The 14,812-nt window shown below is 32.3% G+C and overlaps 1 protein-coding gene across 14 annotated transcripts in view; it reads right to left on the reverse strand.

The window, feature by feature from the left end:
* Positions 1–14,812, reverse strand: part of LOC130677041 (syntaxin-binding protein 5) — a 408,264-nt gene that overhangs the window by 260,611 nt on the left and 132,841 nt on the right. For all 14 annotated transcript variants that reach the window (XM_057483593.1, XM_057483594.1, XM_057483590.1 and 11 more), the window contains exons 9-12: positions 2,908–2,983; positions 2,674–2,828; positions 2,152–2,443; positions 1,816–2,059 (exon numbers count right to left, since the gene is read on the reverse strand). In XM_057483593.1, coding sequence (XP_057339576.1) covers positions 1,816–2,059; positions 2,152–2,443; positions 2,674–2,828; positions 2,908–2,983 — 767 coding nt within the window. The remainder of the gene's footprint in view (positions 1–1,815; positions 2,060–2,151; positions 2,444–2,673; positions 2,829–2,907; positions 2,984–14,812) is intronic.

The following is a 14,812-nucleotide window of genomic DNA, read 5'->3' on the forward strand; positions in this document are numbered from 1 at the left end:
CACCGTGTTTCCACCGTGATTCAAATCTGCGAGGGAATGTTTCCCATAATTATAGGAACAGTCCCTATAGTTATGGGAATGCTACCCATAACATTATAGGAATGGTTCCTATAATGTATAGGAATTTTTCCTATAATATTATGGGAATCACTCCCATAATATATAGGAATGAACCCTATATTTTATAGGAACTATTCCGATAAATTATAGGAACCATTCCCATAACAGTATAGGAATGGTTCCTACAATAGTATAGGAACTATTCCCATAAATTATAGGAACTATTCCCATAAATTATAGGAACCATTCCTATAATATTATGAGAATGGTTCCCATACTATCATGAAGAAATTAATTTAAAGAAAAGTGTGGTAACCAATCCTACAATCCACAGAAATATTATTAAATATAAAAAAAAAATTCAAACATTGAAAAAAAAATTCGTATTTAGCATAAACATTAAAATTTTTAACAAAACTTTTTTCTTTTACCAAATTTAGCGTCAAAGAAGCTTCATTTGAATCTTGACATATCATGAGGGAAATTTCTACAGTACACTGAGCAAAAAAAATACTATTTTCTAAACAAGAATTTCTTGGTTCAAGAAATCCGTTCAAAATATTTATTTTATTATTATTAATTATCAATTTCTTGAGAGAAGAGCATCAAATTTATTTTTGTGATTATATGAATTTGATATTATATTATGAGTAAACAAAAGAATAGCTTTACTTGAATTAAATAAAAATTATTTCCTTCAATTGAAAATTATCAAGAATATATGTTCTTGTATCAAGTAAATGTTCTTAATAAAAGTATTTTTTTTTCTCAGTGTATTTTGCAAAAAAAATTTTTATGGTATCATGGGAACTATTTCCATAATGCATAGCAAAAGTTCTTATAATTATTTTTCCGTGTAGCTAATAAAATGAGCTTCAAATTACACTATTATGACTTTATCTAAAAAGGAATCATTCGTTTATTATGACGTTCAAACGCAATTATATGATTAAGGGTCGGCAGTACTAAAGGAATTTTCGAATTTTACTTTTCTAATTACATTTTGGATAATTACGTCACTCGAATGATGAAAACCTTCCGAAAAAGTTTGTCTTTCACATTTTTTCGGAAGCTATAAAAATTTCTGTGATAACAATTGATTAATAAATTAAAAGAAAAGTAAAATTCAAAAATTCGTTTAGTACGGCCCAGCCTTAATTATAAATATTGAGCCTTGAGATCGCGATAGCGCTAACAATTCTCAACGGGTTTAAATGAAATTTGACACATATTTTTTGATTTAATGGTTTGGTCAAGGTTGAAAATAAGTGAATTCGGTTGATTATTTTGGAAGCTGTAGGTATTTAAAATTTTTTTAATTTGAGAAAAAAAAATTAATTATTATTGATTTATCCATGAATTACTTTAACACAAGAATTTATGTGGATTATAATTGAAGGTATTTTAAAGCTCATCTAATTAGCTTTAATTTTTATTTCTTCACTTGCCATTTTGACAATATCTTTACATAGATTTCTAATCTTGGTTCATGGAGTATGTCCAGGAAATGTGATTTTTTAACTAATTTTTATTTGATAGGTTGGAAATAAATAAAGAAAAAATAAAAAATCTACTACTATTTCGGTTGCCGAATGTCCTTTCTTCAAATCCAATTGAGTTTCATTCCGAGTCTTTAATCAAGGAGTTTGGCATTAAATACATACACCATGAAACAATTTTTTTTAACTTCAATTATTGTATATACGTCTTTTGATAAAAAGAAAAATAAAAGGAAACAAAATTCATTTTACTTACCACAACTTCAGACATACTTTCAACTTTTTTAAATTTAAATAAAATAACGTGGCGTCCAGCGCCAGCAATAGCTAATTTACGGCTTTCGGGACATAAAAATATTAATTGTATAGCCAATGGATCGTCATCATTATCTAAACTTTTAGTTTTACATTTTTCAAACAATTTTGCTGTTTTGAGTTTATATAATACTTGTAGAGAACCCGCTGATGCATCCCAAAATTTTATACTGCCATCGGCATGACTAACGTAACAAAGTTGTTATTATTAAAAAAAAAAAAAGACAATAATTACAATTTAAAAGCCATTGATTATAATTTTATTTCATTAATTTACCCAGTAATAATAATCTCATTGTAACTGCTTGAATTAGGACTCCACTCGCCACCAGAGATTGGCCATTCTTTTTCACTAAATCCAGTTTTTTTCTGTGACTTTGAACCAACTGAATAAAATGCTGGCACTAAATCTGAAGGGCAATCAGCAAAATATGCGCAACAAGTAACTGCTGATTCATGTAAATCCATTGGATATGGATTTTCAAAACATGGAAATCCCGGTGTTAACAAATCAATTACTACTAAATCATTTTGAAGCAATACAACCACTGCATGAGGATCCTGAAAGTCTAGTTGTAAAAAAGAAAAATAAATATGCTTAATAATTTATCAAAAAAATGAGTAATATATTCTTATGGGCCGAAAAAAAAATTTTCGAACATTTTATTGAAAAACCGTCAATATGATTTCTGTTAAATAAGACAGCCTTGCCTACGGAAGACATGCCGTATCTATGTATAAATTTAACATTTTTCTAGATAGTAATGAAGGTAATAATAAAATATTTTTTTCTAATTACCACTTGTATATGGACTGTCACATAAAGTTATAAAATCAACCACATTGTGCTCCATTTCTAAAACAGTCGTAGTTTTTCCCTGAATAACAGTAATACTTGGTGTTCTTCCAGTTGCTTCATATGCTAATCCACCAGAAAATATAATATATGCTTCCCTAAAAACGTCGAAAATAAAATAACAATTATTATTCAACTTCTTTGGTTTATGATCTAATTAAATAAGTAATTAATTACCCAGAACGAGAAAGCTTCCATTCGACTTTTTGTATCGATTTACAAGGTTCTGGCTCGCCATCTTTGGTCAATTTTGCTGTAAAATTAGATAATACGTATAAATAAATGAATCACTGGAGTGTCCAATATGCATAATAAAATATATTTTATCGTAGGAAAAGGATGTGGATAAATAAAACTTCCAGAATTTAGTTTGATTTCTTCAACACTGGTTTAATTTTAATATGAATTTATTTCAGTTAAAGATTAATTTTTAACTTTCCGCTAAGAAAATCGATGATTTTGAAGAATTTCGGGAAGTTATTGTTTTCACCCCAATTTTCGAAAATCGAGTTTTCATCAGATGTCGACGTTTAGAGGCCCTAGGAAGTTATTCTGGCTATTTTCAGAATGATGCCCGAGTGTCTGTATATGTGTGTGCGTGTGTGTGTGTATGTGTGTGTGTGTGTGTGTGTGTGTGTGTGTGTGTGTGTGTGTGTGTGTGTGTGTGTGTGTGTGTGTGTGTGTGTGTGTGTGTGTGTGTATCGAAAAATATTTGCGAATTATGGAAAAAAAATTTTTTTTTTTTTTTAGTTTATTTTTTATTTTTCAGAAGCGACTCGAACGATCGACTTTAAAATTTAATCAGCTCTAGAACTTAATAAAACGCGTTGAACACCGCTTCAACCATCTCAATAGGTTAATGCATTCGAGCGATATTGTTAGAGAAAGAAATGGTGAAAAATGGTTTTTTCCAAATATTTTCGAAAAGAGTGACCCAATCGATTTCAAATTTGAATCAGCTCTAGAATTCAATAAAATGCGCCGATAGCCACCTCAAACGTCAAAATCGGTTTATTAGTTCAAAAGCTATCGGCGTTGAAAAGTAAAAAAATAATATAAATAAAATAATATAAGATAAATTATAATATAATCTACTAGAATGTGTCTGAAATCATACACAGAAAAAAAAGCCATTTGGCAGCCGAAATGGAAGGTAGATTTCCCAATTAATCTATATAAAAAGTTACATATATACACATCATGTGATACATGTTAGTGTACAGTCATGACATGAACTTAGGCTCGTTTTCTAAGAGTGAGGGTAAAAAAAGACAACGACGATTTTTGATAGAGAACTTCAGATAGTTGATTTGACAAAACATTATATAGGTCATGTATTAAACTAACCTTCACGTAAACAAAGTATAGAAAATTTAATTAGTATGAGATCATAAATGTAATCGCTACCCTAGCGAATTCGATCATACCGAAATTTTGGGTATTTTTTGAGTGTGTTTTGTACATAGTATACATTTGATAACATTTGGGTACGTTTTACGAATAATGCCCTAATAATACCGAAATAATATGAGCCTGAAGTTAGCAGACAAACGAAAAATAAAATATTTGACTGCGGATATCTTTTGAACAATTTGAATTATATACAATTAAATGAATGGAATAGAATTCTATTGAAATAAACTAGATATGCTAGCAATTTTTTTTTTTTTTTAGCTCACTGTTTTGGATTTATTCAAAAACAAAATTTTTAGCAAGCTAACCTGACATTTCAAATGATCGGAATAACTTCATATTATATTACTTTCTTGATGACACTATTATCTAAGGGCGCCTTGGTTTTTTTTTTTGAAAATCGAAAAAAAACTTTAGCACGTCATAATTTTTGAACAAATCGTTGAAACGAAAAAAAAAAAAAACTCACCTCTTCGTTTTTTTATTATCTAGAGGTGCAATTTTTTTATTTTCGAAAATTGCTGTCATATTTTGAAAAAATGATAAAAACAATTTTTTCGAATTTTTTAACTAAGCATGTGAGTGAGAAAAATTATTTTAAAGATAGAACTGAACATGCCGTCTTTTTCTCTTTCCAAAAGCTACGTATGCATGATTTCATTTTTTTTCTATTTTAATTTAAATGGTCAATATGCTCAGTCAATCAAAATTTTAAGTTTTTTGAATTTTATACCTCGTTAATGGCGTTTTACCAAAATAAGCCTATGATACATTTTTGTAGGGAATTTTGTGTTCTACAAAAAAGGTCTCTTATGATTTTTTGATAAATCAATCTGTTCAAAATTTATGTGAGCTAAAAAAAAAAAAAATTGCTAGCATATCTAGTTTATTTCAATAGAATTCTATTCCATTCATTTAATTGTATATAATTCAAATTGTTCAAAAGATATCCGCAGTCAAATATTTTATTTTTCGTTTGTCTGCTAACTTCAGGCTCATGAAATAATACCGAAATTACCGTAAATGTTGGGTATGTTTGTGAACTTTTCATACCCAAATTATACTGTAGAAAAATAATTTTTAAAATATAGTATAGATGGCGTTTATAAATGAAATGCATTTTGGCTCTCTTAAATTAGCGGGGACAAATTAATTTTTTTAACTTTTTTTTTTTGCAAATTCGTTTATTCAAATAATAATAATTATTATAGTAATAATTATTATAATAATAATTATCATAATAGTTATTATTATAATAATTATTGTTATTATTTTAATAGACCGCGCAATTGATTCGAAATTCGCGCATGTGCAGTAGGATTTATTTGAAGATATACAGTTGGGTGGGTGTAATTATATTAAAAAAATTAATTACAAAGAAAATAAAATCAAACAAATGTTTTTTTTTATCGAACAAACAATATCTAGTTGAGATTGATAAAAAAAAATGTATGTCAGTACTACATTATCAAGAGCCAGGTTCAAGTCAAATTTTTAAATATTATTTATAAAAAAACAATAATCGAACAAAAATTAATTTTGATCAAACAATCAAGAACAAATGACGAACAAACGAATTAACAAAAAAAAGTTGAAAAAACTAATTTGTCCCTGCTAATTTAAGAGAGCCCCTTTAGCTCCAGTCTGTTACTCTCGGAGCAAATAGTGTATCGTCTCCATACTGTTTTACAGTTTTGCTCCATTATACTATTGATTTGATTGTTTAATAAAAACTTTATATTCTAAATTGTTTTACTGGCGCTGGTAGTGAAAGTTATAAATAATTGCGTCAACTAATAAAAAATAATGGAAGTAGCTAAAAAAAAGAAGCATTAAAAAAAAAAAATTAAAGCATACGAAGAAACATAACCCTGAACATAATATTTATCGATGGGTCACAGACTTTCTTAAAAACGATAGATTTGCTCAAAAGAAGCAGAACAAGAACTCTGAAATATTTCCTAACAGGCAGCGAAGAGCGAAATCTATTTAAAAATAATTAGAAATTATTTTTATTTACTTTATTAATAATATCAAAAACTTTTTCATTTTTATTGCTCTTAAAAAAATTTAATAAAATAACTAATTTATAATTTAATAAAAATTTCAAAATTTAAATAAACATGTATTTTATTTCTCTCCTATCAATTTCTTATTTATATTAATAAATTAATTTTATTGGTTAATAAATTAAAATTTGACTGCTAAATTTAACAATTAAAAAAAAATTAGAGTACTTTTTAGGTATATAATGTTCACAAACATACCCAAAATAGAAGCATTATTTAGGTATAATTTGGGTATTTTTTTTGGTATATTACCGGAAAATGACCGGAACTGGGCTAAAACTCAGTGGATATTTTCAGTATTTTTTAAGTATGACCGAATTCGCTAGGGTATTACGATGGCAAGACCAGTGATAATCATAGAGATTAGAGGTACATTTGATACATCATAAATAATAAAAGAAATACTTTAAAAATATAAAATAGCTGTGAAATTTACAGGTTATTTTGTGCACAATAAAATTCAACTGACAAAATTGTATTATAATGGTAAATGCATAAGTTATGTAGAATGAACACCATATTTGCAACATTTGTTGATTCCATTAGAATTTTCAAGGCCATCAAATTATTGGAAGAAATTGTCAAAACATAAAATTTAAGGTCAAATATTAAAGCTTACTAAACAAGCTTTATGATACTTTTTACTGAAATTGTCCATCAGTTTTAGTTTTAATGTTATATGAACTTCAACAGTAAATAAAAACTGATTTTTTCGAAAAATCATGAAAATTTCAAACAACCATCACTTCCAAACTAATTGACTGATTTAGCTCATCTTCGAATTTGATCAAGAAAATCTGCTATAGAATAAGTGTGAAAAATTTCATTAAGATCCGATACACTGTAAAAAATACGGAGTGAATCCGGAGAGAATTGGGAGTGAAATAAAATCCGAATTCACTCCGGAGGGATTAAATTAATAAAAAATTATCTACTCCGCACAAACTCCGAGGGGAGTGAATAATTAAAAATTCATTCACTCCGCATTCACTCCACATTCACTCCGGATTTAATCCGCATTCACTCCGCGAATTTGTTACAGTGTAAGAACTGTGGGTGCTATTGCAGTGACAAGACTAGTGATAATCAAAGAGATTAGAGGTACATTTGATACATCATAAATAATAAAAGAAATACTTTTAAAATACAAAATAGCAGTGAAATTTACAGGTTATTTTGTGCAAAATAAAATACAGCTGACGAAACTGGATTATAATGGAACAAGCATAACTTATGTGGAGTGAAAACCATATTTTCAATATTTTTTGATTCCATTTAAATTTTCAAGGCAATCAAATTATTGGAAGAAATGGTCAAAACGTAAAGTTTAAGGTCATTAATTAAAGCTTATTAGTCAAGCTTGAAAATACTTTTTACAGAAATTTTCTATGAATTTTAGTTTTAAAGTTATATGGACTTTAAAAGTGATTAAGAACTGATTTTCCGAAAAATCGTTAAAATTTCAAACAGCCATAACTTCTAAACTAATCGACCGATTCAGCCCATCTTCGAACTTCACCGTGGTAATTACACATAAAATAAGTGTAGAAAATTTCTACAAGCCTACAAGCTCCATTTTCGATTTTTTCAAAAAAAAATTTTATTCATCCTTGATATCCATTTGAAAAACCCTTAAAAAATGGCCATTTTCTGGTTTTTTAGTCGACTCATCGCTACTCTGCAAATATTGATAAAAAAAATAATGTTGCCAGGTAATTTTACAGCTTAATGTACCCTCAAAAACCCTGGAAATTTTCAGATTGATCCATTGAACCGTTTGTCCGGTAGGGAATTTATTCAAGTTTCTTAAACTGCTCTTTACATTACTGTGCGGCCATTATTTGCTGATATTGAGACAATGTGAATTGTCATCTTCTCCCTCAGCCTTGCGGTTCCCATTTTTCCCCGTCTCGTTGCCGTCTGAAACCACCTAAAGCTAGTCATAGTGCCATGGTCACATGACTAGTTATCACCTCAACGCATGACCGTGAGGGGAAGTGGGGAGCGAGCCCAAAAACTCAGCCGTAAGACCCTACGGTGATTGAACTTCACTTCGATCCTGGATCCGTTAACGTTCAGACGTTATTATCATTTCAATATCAATTGTTATACTTGCGATATTCACGTATTTTATATTTGGTAAATCGCATAATTTTCCTGGCAATTAACTTGCAAAATAGTATTTTTTGTATTGTTTATTAGTTATTCAATTATAATTAAATTTAAGTACATTGAAAGTATTATACGTTATCGGCGACATATTCGCGGTAATAAAACTAAATTAAATAATGAAATCAGTGTATGATAAGGATTTAGTCCACGTGACCACTACTGCGTATCCTGCGTTCCAGCCAGGACCATTACTATTGTATTCTGCGTGAAACGTTATTGTAAGTAATTGAGTTTATTATAATTGGCAATAAAATTGCACATTATCCTAATAAATTGCCTATTTTATTCATCACCTTATTCTATCCCTATTGTAATATACTGGTGGGATTATTTAATATGATAAAATAATTGTTAATTAAGTTAGAAATAATCAGTAAGTCAGCTGTAAGAAAGCTGCATAGAAATTATCAGCCGTGAGGTAAGTTGATAAGCCTTTTTTTATACGTTGCCGAGTTTGAATAAGTGCGGGTCTTTGCTTTGCAAGAACCCCAGCCCACTGCTCTATCCAGCATAAAATAAAATTTGTTAGAGGCCAGCCTAAGCCAGGGTTCAACCCGCGAATTCTGGTGGCTGCTGGTAAAAATCGCGAAGACGAAAAGCGATTTGTCTCAATATATCAATGATAAAAGACAAAAGGATCCTTTTTCAGTTGAAGGCTGATATCTCAAATTGTAGCTGAATAAATTTCCTAAGCGAGCCATGAATTCGTTTTTTTGAAAAAATTTTTCCCGGCCCCGTAGACCTTAAAAACAAATCCAAAAAATTTAGATTTTATCCGAGAAAAACATTAAAAACTGGATTTTCTCAATTTTTTGCTGACAATATGATTTAAACTAAAGAACAAGTTAGATGACATTAAATGATGATCGAAAGAGACTACAAACAGAAAGAGTTGGTATGATTTCAGACACATTTCGTACATTATATTTTGATTTATCCGGGAAAAATAACATTTTATGTTATTTTTTTAACTTTTCAGCGCCGAAGGGAGCAAGAAAGTAAGGTTAAAGAGGTAAGTTTGAGGGAGGCGAGGGAAAGAGGGAGGGCAAGAGTGTATAGTAGGAAGTAGCAGGTAGAGACACTGGGGTGGGTAAGGTAGAGAGTTAGTGAGGAAGATAAGGTAGAAAGGTAAGCTAAAAGAGTGTACGAGTGTAGTTTGAGTAGGTAAAGAAGGGGGTAAGTAGAAGAGCCGAGTAGTGAGGGGTATGGGTGATGAAGGAAGCGTTAAAAGACCGGTTTTAGAAAGAGTAAAGTTAAGTAGAACGGGAAGTGAAGGGGAACTAGTAGAGGCAGTGCTCAGAGGAAAGAGAAAAGAAAGGGAACAAGAGGGGGAAGCTAGGCTGTCGAAAGAGTTAGAGAAGGCAGAGGTTTTCAAAAGAAGTATATTAATTGTGAGGACGCCGGAGGAAGAAAAGGAAGAATTGAAAATGGAGGAGATGAAAATTATGGTAGAAGGGATAATGAAGTCAGAGTGTGGTAAGATTGGGGCGAGAGTAGAGGAGTTGGCATCGGAGGCTAGGAAAGAAAGAAAGGAAATGAGGAGGTGGTGGGAGGAGGAGGGGGTGAAAATGGGAAAACGGATAGAGGAACTAACGAAAAAGGTAGTAAGTTTAGAAGAGGATAGGGAGGAAGGTAGGATCAGCGCCAAGGGGGCGAGAGATTAGATTAGATAGATATTTTATTGTTCAGTGATAATTAAACAAAAATGTAACGTACAAAGTATAAATACAAGCAAACAGTGGTATATATAGTTGTAGTTTGGTATAAAGCAATTGTGTTAATAGCAAAAAAATTAGAATATAAAGCTTATTAATTGGATAACGAGTATACAAACATTCAACATAACATTAATACACTAGACTAAGCCAGTATAGTTTATAGTTTAACAGTAGAATTCAGTCGCCCAGTTATCATCACAGGTAAGCAGCCATTTGTTGAGTTCAGTCTTGAAAACATCAGTACTTGTAATGAGTTCAAGAGTATCTAGTAGGCTATTCCAGAGGTATGGTGCCGCAACTGATGATTCGGTACAACGAGATTCATCGTCGAAGACTGATTGCGTAGCGATCTTGGTGCAGTGTAGACAGCAAGAAGCTCTGCCAGGTATGATGGGGTACGAACTGGTAGCAATTTACGAGCTATTAATATAATTGCACGTGCCCTAGTCTTGCTGATCGTTAGCTACCCAAGCTCAAGAGAAGAGGTGAATGAAGACGGAGGGGCAAGGGGAAATGTGGTTGAGGAAAGAAGAATTAGGGAGTTAAAAGTAAAAATGGATAAAAGGGAGAGAGAGATAAGAAGGAAAAATATTGTAATTAAAGGAGTAAAATTAGGGGAAGGGGAGGAATACGTGAAGGAGGTAGAAAAAATATGGGAAAAATTGGGAGTAGTGGGGGGTAGAGGGGATAGAGAAAAAGAAAGAGGTTATGAAGGCAAAAAGCAGATTGAAAGGGGAACGAGAAAAAATCGAAGATGATTTAACGGTAGAAGAGAGAAGGACCAGATGAATGATTGAGAGAGAGGCACAAAAAGAGAGAATGTAGGGAAAGAGGGTGAAAGTAGATTATATGAAGATGTCGGTGAATGGGGAATTGAAAGTATGGGACGAAGTGAATGAGATTTGGGTAGCGAGGGCGGGAAACGAATAAGGATGAGGGAAAGGAAGGTGGGGCGATGGAGGAAGAGGAGAAGGGGGAAAAAAGAGTATTACAAGGTAGGTTTTTGGAATGTGGCAGGATTGAAAAATAAGGATGAGAATTTCTGGATGTGTCTAAAGGATTGGGATGTGGTTGTGATGATAGAAACGTGGCCGGATGAAAAAGAGTGGAAGGAAGTGTGTGGAAGGAATAAAAAAGGGTATAAATGGGAGATACAGGAGGCGGTGGGGAGTAAAGAGAGAGGTAGAGCGAAAGGAGGAATGGTGATGGGGATAAAGGAGGGGATAGAATTAGGAAAGGCAGGAAGATGTGAGGAAAAAGGATGGATGGAAAGAGAGGTGAAATTAGGGAAGGAATGGTAGTGGATAGTAGGTGTGTATTAGGGTAGTCGTAAGAAATTAAATTTTCTCAGGCGCCCCATAAAAAGCTTCTCTTGTGAAAAAATACGGAGGGAATTTGGTTTTTTCGGTTTAAGTAAAAAGAACACGTGCCGAAGGACGATCAAAGTTCATTTTTCGATACAATCGCGGTTTTTTGTTAAATATCTCATGAAACATGCAGATTAAAGGAAAAAGTCATGAAAACAATTTTGTAGAAAATTGCATTCTTGACAAAAAAGGTCATGTTGATTTTTTTAATAAAACGTGTATTTATGAAGTTATTTTAAATAAATTTTTTTTAGATCTTATGAATTGAGCGTATTAAGGATTACAAATTTCGATAATAACATTTTTCTAAGTATATAGAAACTGTAACAAGCATTACTGATTAATATGTTACGAGTTACAAAGTTTTCTATATTTAAGAAAATGTAACAGGGTAAAATAGATCCCAATAACTATTTAATTATTTATAAAATTGGATTTGTCCACGGTCGATAACGGGCCCTAATTATAATTCAGTTTATTAAATTGAGTGATTCGACATGTCACCGGGTGTCGCTAATCAGTGAGACCCGAACATCCGCCCCTCTCTTTTGCTAATTAATTTAGTAGGGATGAGTTTTCCGGGGGTGAATCGAAGAGTTACAAGGGAGTGCCGTGCCAAAAATCGGGAGAGTTCGTTGGACACCCAAGGAGAGTGAGTCGGACGACCGAAGGCGATGGACGCCTAAGTGAAGTGAACGACTAGAGTGATTGAACGCATCATCTACACCATTCTATACAAGGCAAGACGAGGACCTTAACCATCTGGAGCAAGAACAAACCGGACAATTGAGAACCAGAAGAGCAGATTCACCTGTAAGGAAAACTGGACGACAGTTGGAGGAATAGCCGGACATCAGCTACAAGTCTCACCTGGTTGCTGCTGTAAAAGTCATCAAGGTAAAATTATAATTAATTAAGGCCGGAATTTATATTCCAATGGCAGAATTAATTATAATTAATTTAATTAATATCTTTCCGTTGGTCCTCGTGTATATAAATTGGTAGTTGTAGGCCGTTGGCCATTACAACCACGCGCCTCGTCTTTTCAAAAGTGTCGCGCCGCTCTCATTCGCTATATTGTGTCTATAACTCTGAATTTATTTTATCCGAGGCCTTTGGCTGGAATAAAATAATTTTCCCGCGTAAATATCTAATTAAATAAATTATTCGATAACGTCAGTAAATTAATTGAGGCCGGAATTTATTCCAGTGGCTGAATTAATTCATAAATAAACTTCAATTTACTCGAATCCGTCAGTAAGATTCAAGACCCGAGTGACGCCAACTCAATGGCCGAATTTCTAGTCAATTCATAACGTAATTCTAGTCGTGATTTAATTACAAATTAATTTTAAGTTAATTAATTAAAATATCTAAATAAAATGAAGTCATAAAAAAGACGCTAGAATTTTGATAAATTGTTATTGAGTAAAATGGAAAGAAACGGATTATTTTATTGTGAAGTAAATTAATGTATAAAAATAGTGGCAAATTAACTAGTGGGAAAATTATCAGTGGAAAATTATAAGGGAAAATTAATTAATTAATACTTAATTTAAACAACAAATTAATTAATTAATATGTGTAAAATCAGTGAGTTAATTGAAAACTAAGGGAGTGGTAAATTGTAATCAAAATGAGTTAATGTGGGAAAATTTATATTGGAATTTTAGTTGAATTAGAGTCATGATAATTTTGGGTGAAAAAGATTGTAATGATATTGAAGGTACAAAAGGAAAACAGAGTTTTAAGTAGAATCAAGTAATGTTAATTGAAGGAAAATGTGTCTGTGATTCAGGTCCTGTGGACAAAATATAAGTTAGGTTTAAGAGATGTCCGGTGGACACTAGAAATAAGAAAAGCGGGTTAACGTCCTGTGGACGGTTTTTTAAAATTAGTAATTAAGGAAAATAAGGTTTAACGTCCGGTGGACGGTTTTTTATAAAAGTGTATTAAGGTTAAAGGTTTAACGTCCGGTGGACGGTTTTTTAAAAAGAGTGTGTGTGTGTGTTACGTCCGGAAGACGCCTAAAATACGTGTGTGTGTGGGAGTGTGGAAACGTCCAGGGGACGCATTTAGTTTGTCATAAGAATTTAGTTTGTCATAAGGTTATAATTGTCATTAAAGGAAAAATATAAAAGCAAGGTGCTTATAATTAATAAAATTGAAAGCAAAGTCTTAAATAAATTTATTTCAGCCTGTTCATCATTCCTCTCCTCTCTCACAAAATTATAAAATTTACGAACGACCCTGAGCATATGAAATAATTACATCAACATCCGGTTCTGGAAGGCCGAGTCCATCTTCCAGTGGCGCCCTAATATTCGACTATAATACTTAGGTGCGACCAGACTTGGCAAGCTAATCACTCTGTCATAAAAAAACCTTATTTTTAACATTCGTTATTCTTTAAATGCCTAATTGATAAGATCTAGGATTTTTTTAAAATATCTTCATAAATACACGTTTTATAAAAAAAATCAACATGACTTTTTTTGTCAAGAATTTAATTTCCTACAAAATTGTTGTTGTGACTTTTTACTTTAATCTGCATATTTCATGAGATATTTAAAAAAAACTGCGATTGTATCGAAAAATGAACTTTGATCGTCCTTCGGCACGTATTCTTTTTACTTAAAACGAAAAAACCAAATTCCCCCCGTATTTTTTCACCAAAAAGAAACTTTTTGTAGGGCGCCTGAGAAAATTTAATTTTTAACGACCACCCTAGTGTGTATATCAATGGGGATTTAGATAGGAAGTTAAAGTTGTTGGCTGTGGGTAAAACAAGTGGAAGGGAAAGTGATAATAGGGGGAGATTTTAATGCGAGGACGGGGGAGGAGGGGAGGTATGGTGTACGGAGTGAATGGAGAAGATACAGGGGGGGAAGGTCGAAAGATAAGGTAGTAAATAAGGAAGGAAGGAGATTTTGCAGCCTTCTAGATGAAGGAAGGTGGGGAATGTTGAACGGGTCGGTGAACGGGGACGAGGAGAGGAATTGGACATTCATAGGTGAGAGGGGACGGTCGATTATAGACTATGTAGTGATGAGTGAAGCGATAAAGGGAAGAGTGGGAAGGCTAAAGGTGTTAGAGAGGGTTGACTCAGACCATCTACCGGTAGTAGTGTGGATCGTCGGAGAGAGGCGAACAGAAGGTAAGGGAAGTATCTGGAGTGAAGAAGGGAGAGGAGTATGGACAGAGAGAGTGATTGAGATGTTTAGAGAAAAGTTCAAGGGCTCGGAAGGGGGGATAAAGAAGTAGAAGAAGGTTGGGTGCCATTAAGGGAGAGGGTAAGAGAGGGAATAGATCAAACAATGAAAGTGAGAGGCAAAAGAAGTGT

This window comes from Microplitis mediator, chromosome 11 (genome assembly GCF_029852145.1).
Source record: "Microplitis mediator isolate UGA2020A chromosome 11, iyMicMedi2.1, whole genome shotgun sequence".
Taxonomy (NCBI): domain Eukaryota; kingdom Metazoa; phylum Arthropoda; class Insecta; order Hymenoptera; family Braconidae; genus Microplitis; species Microplitis mediator.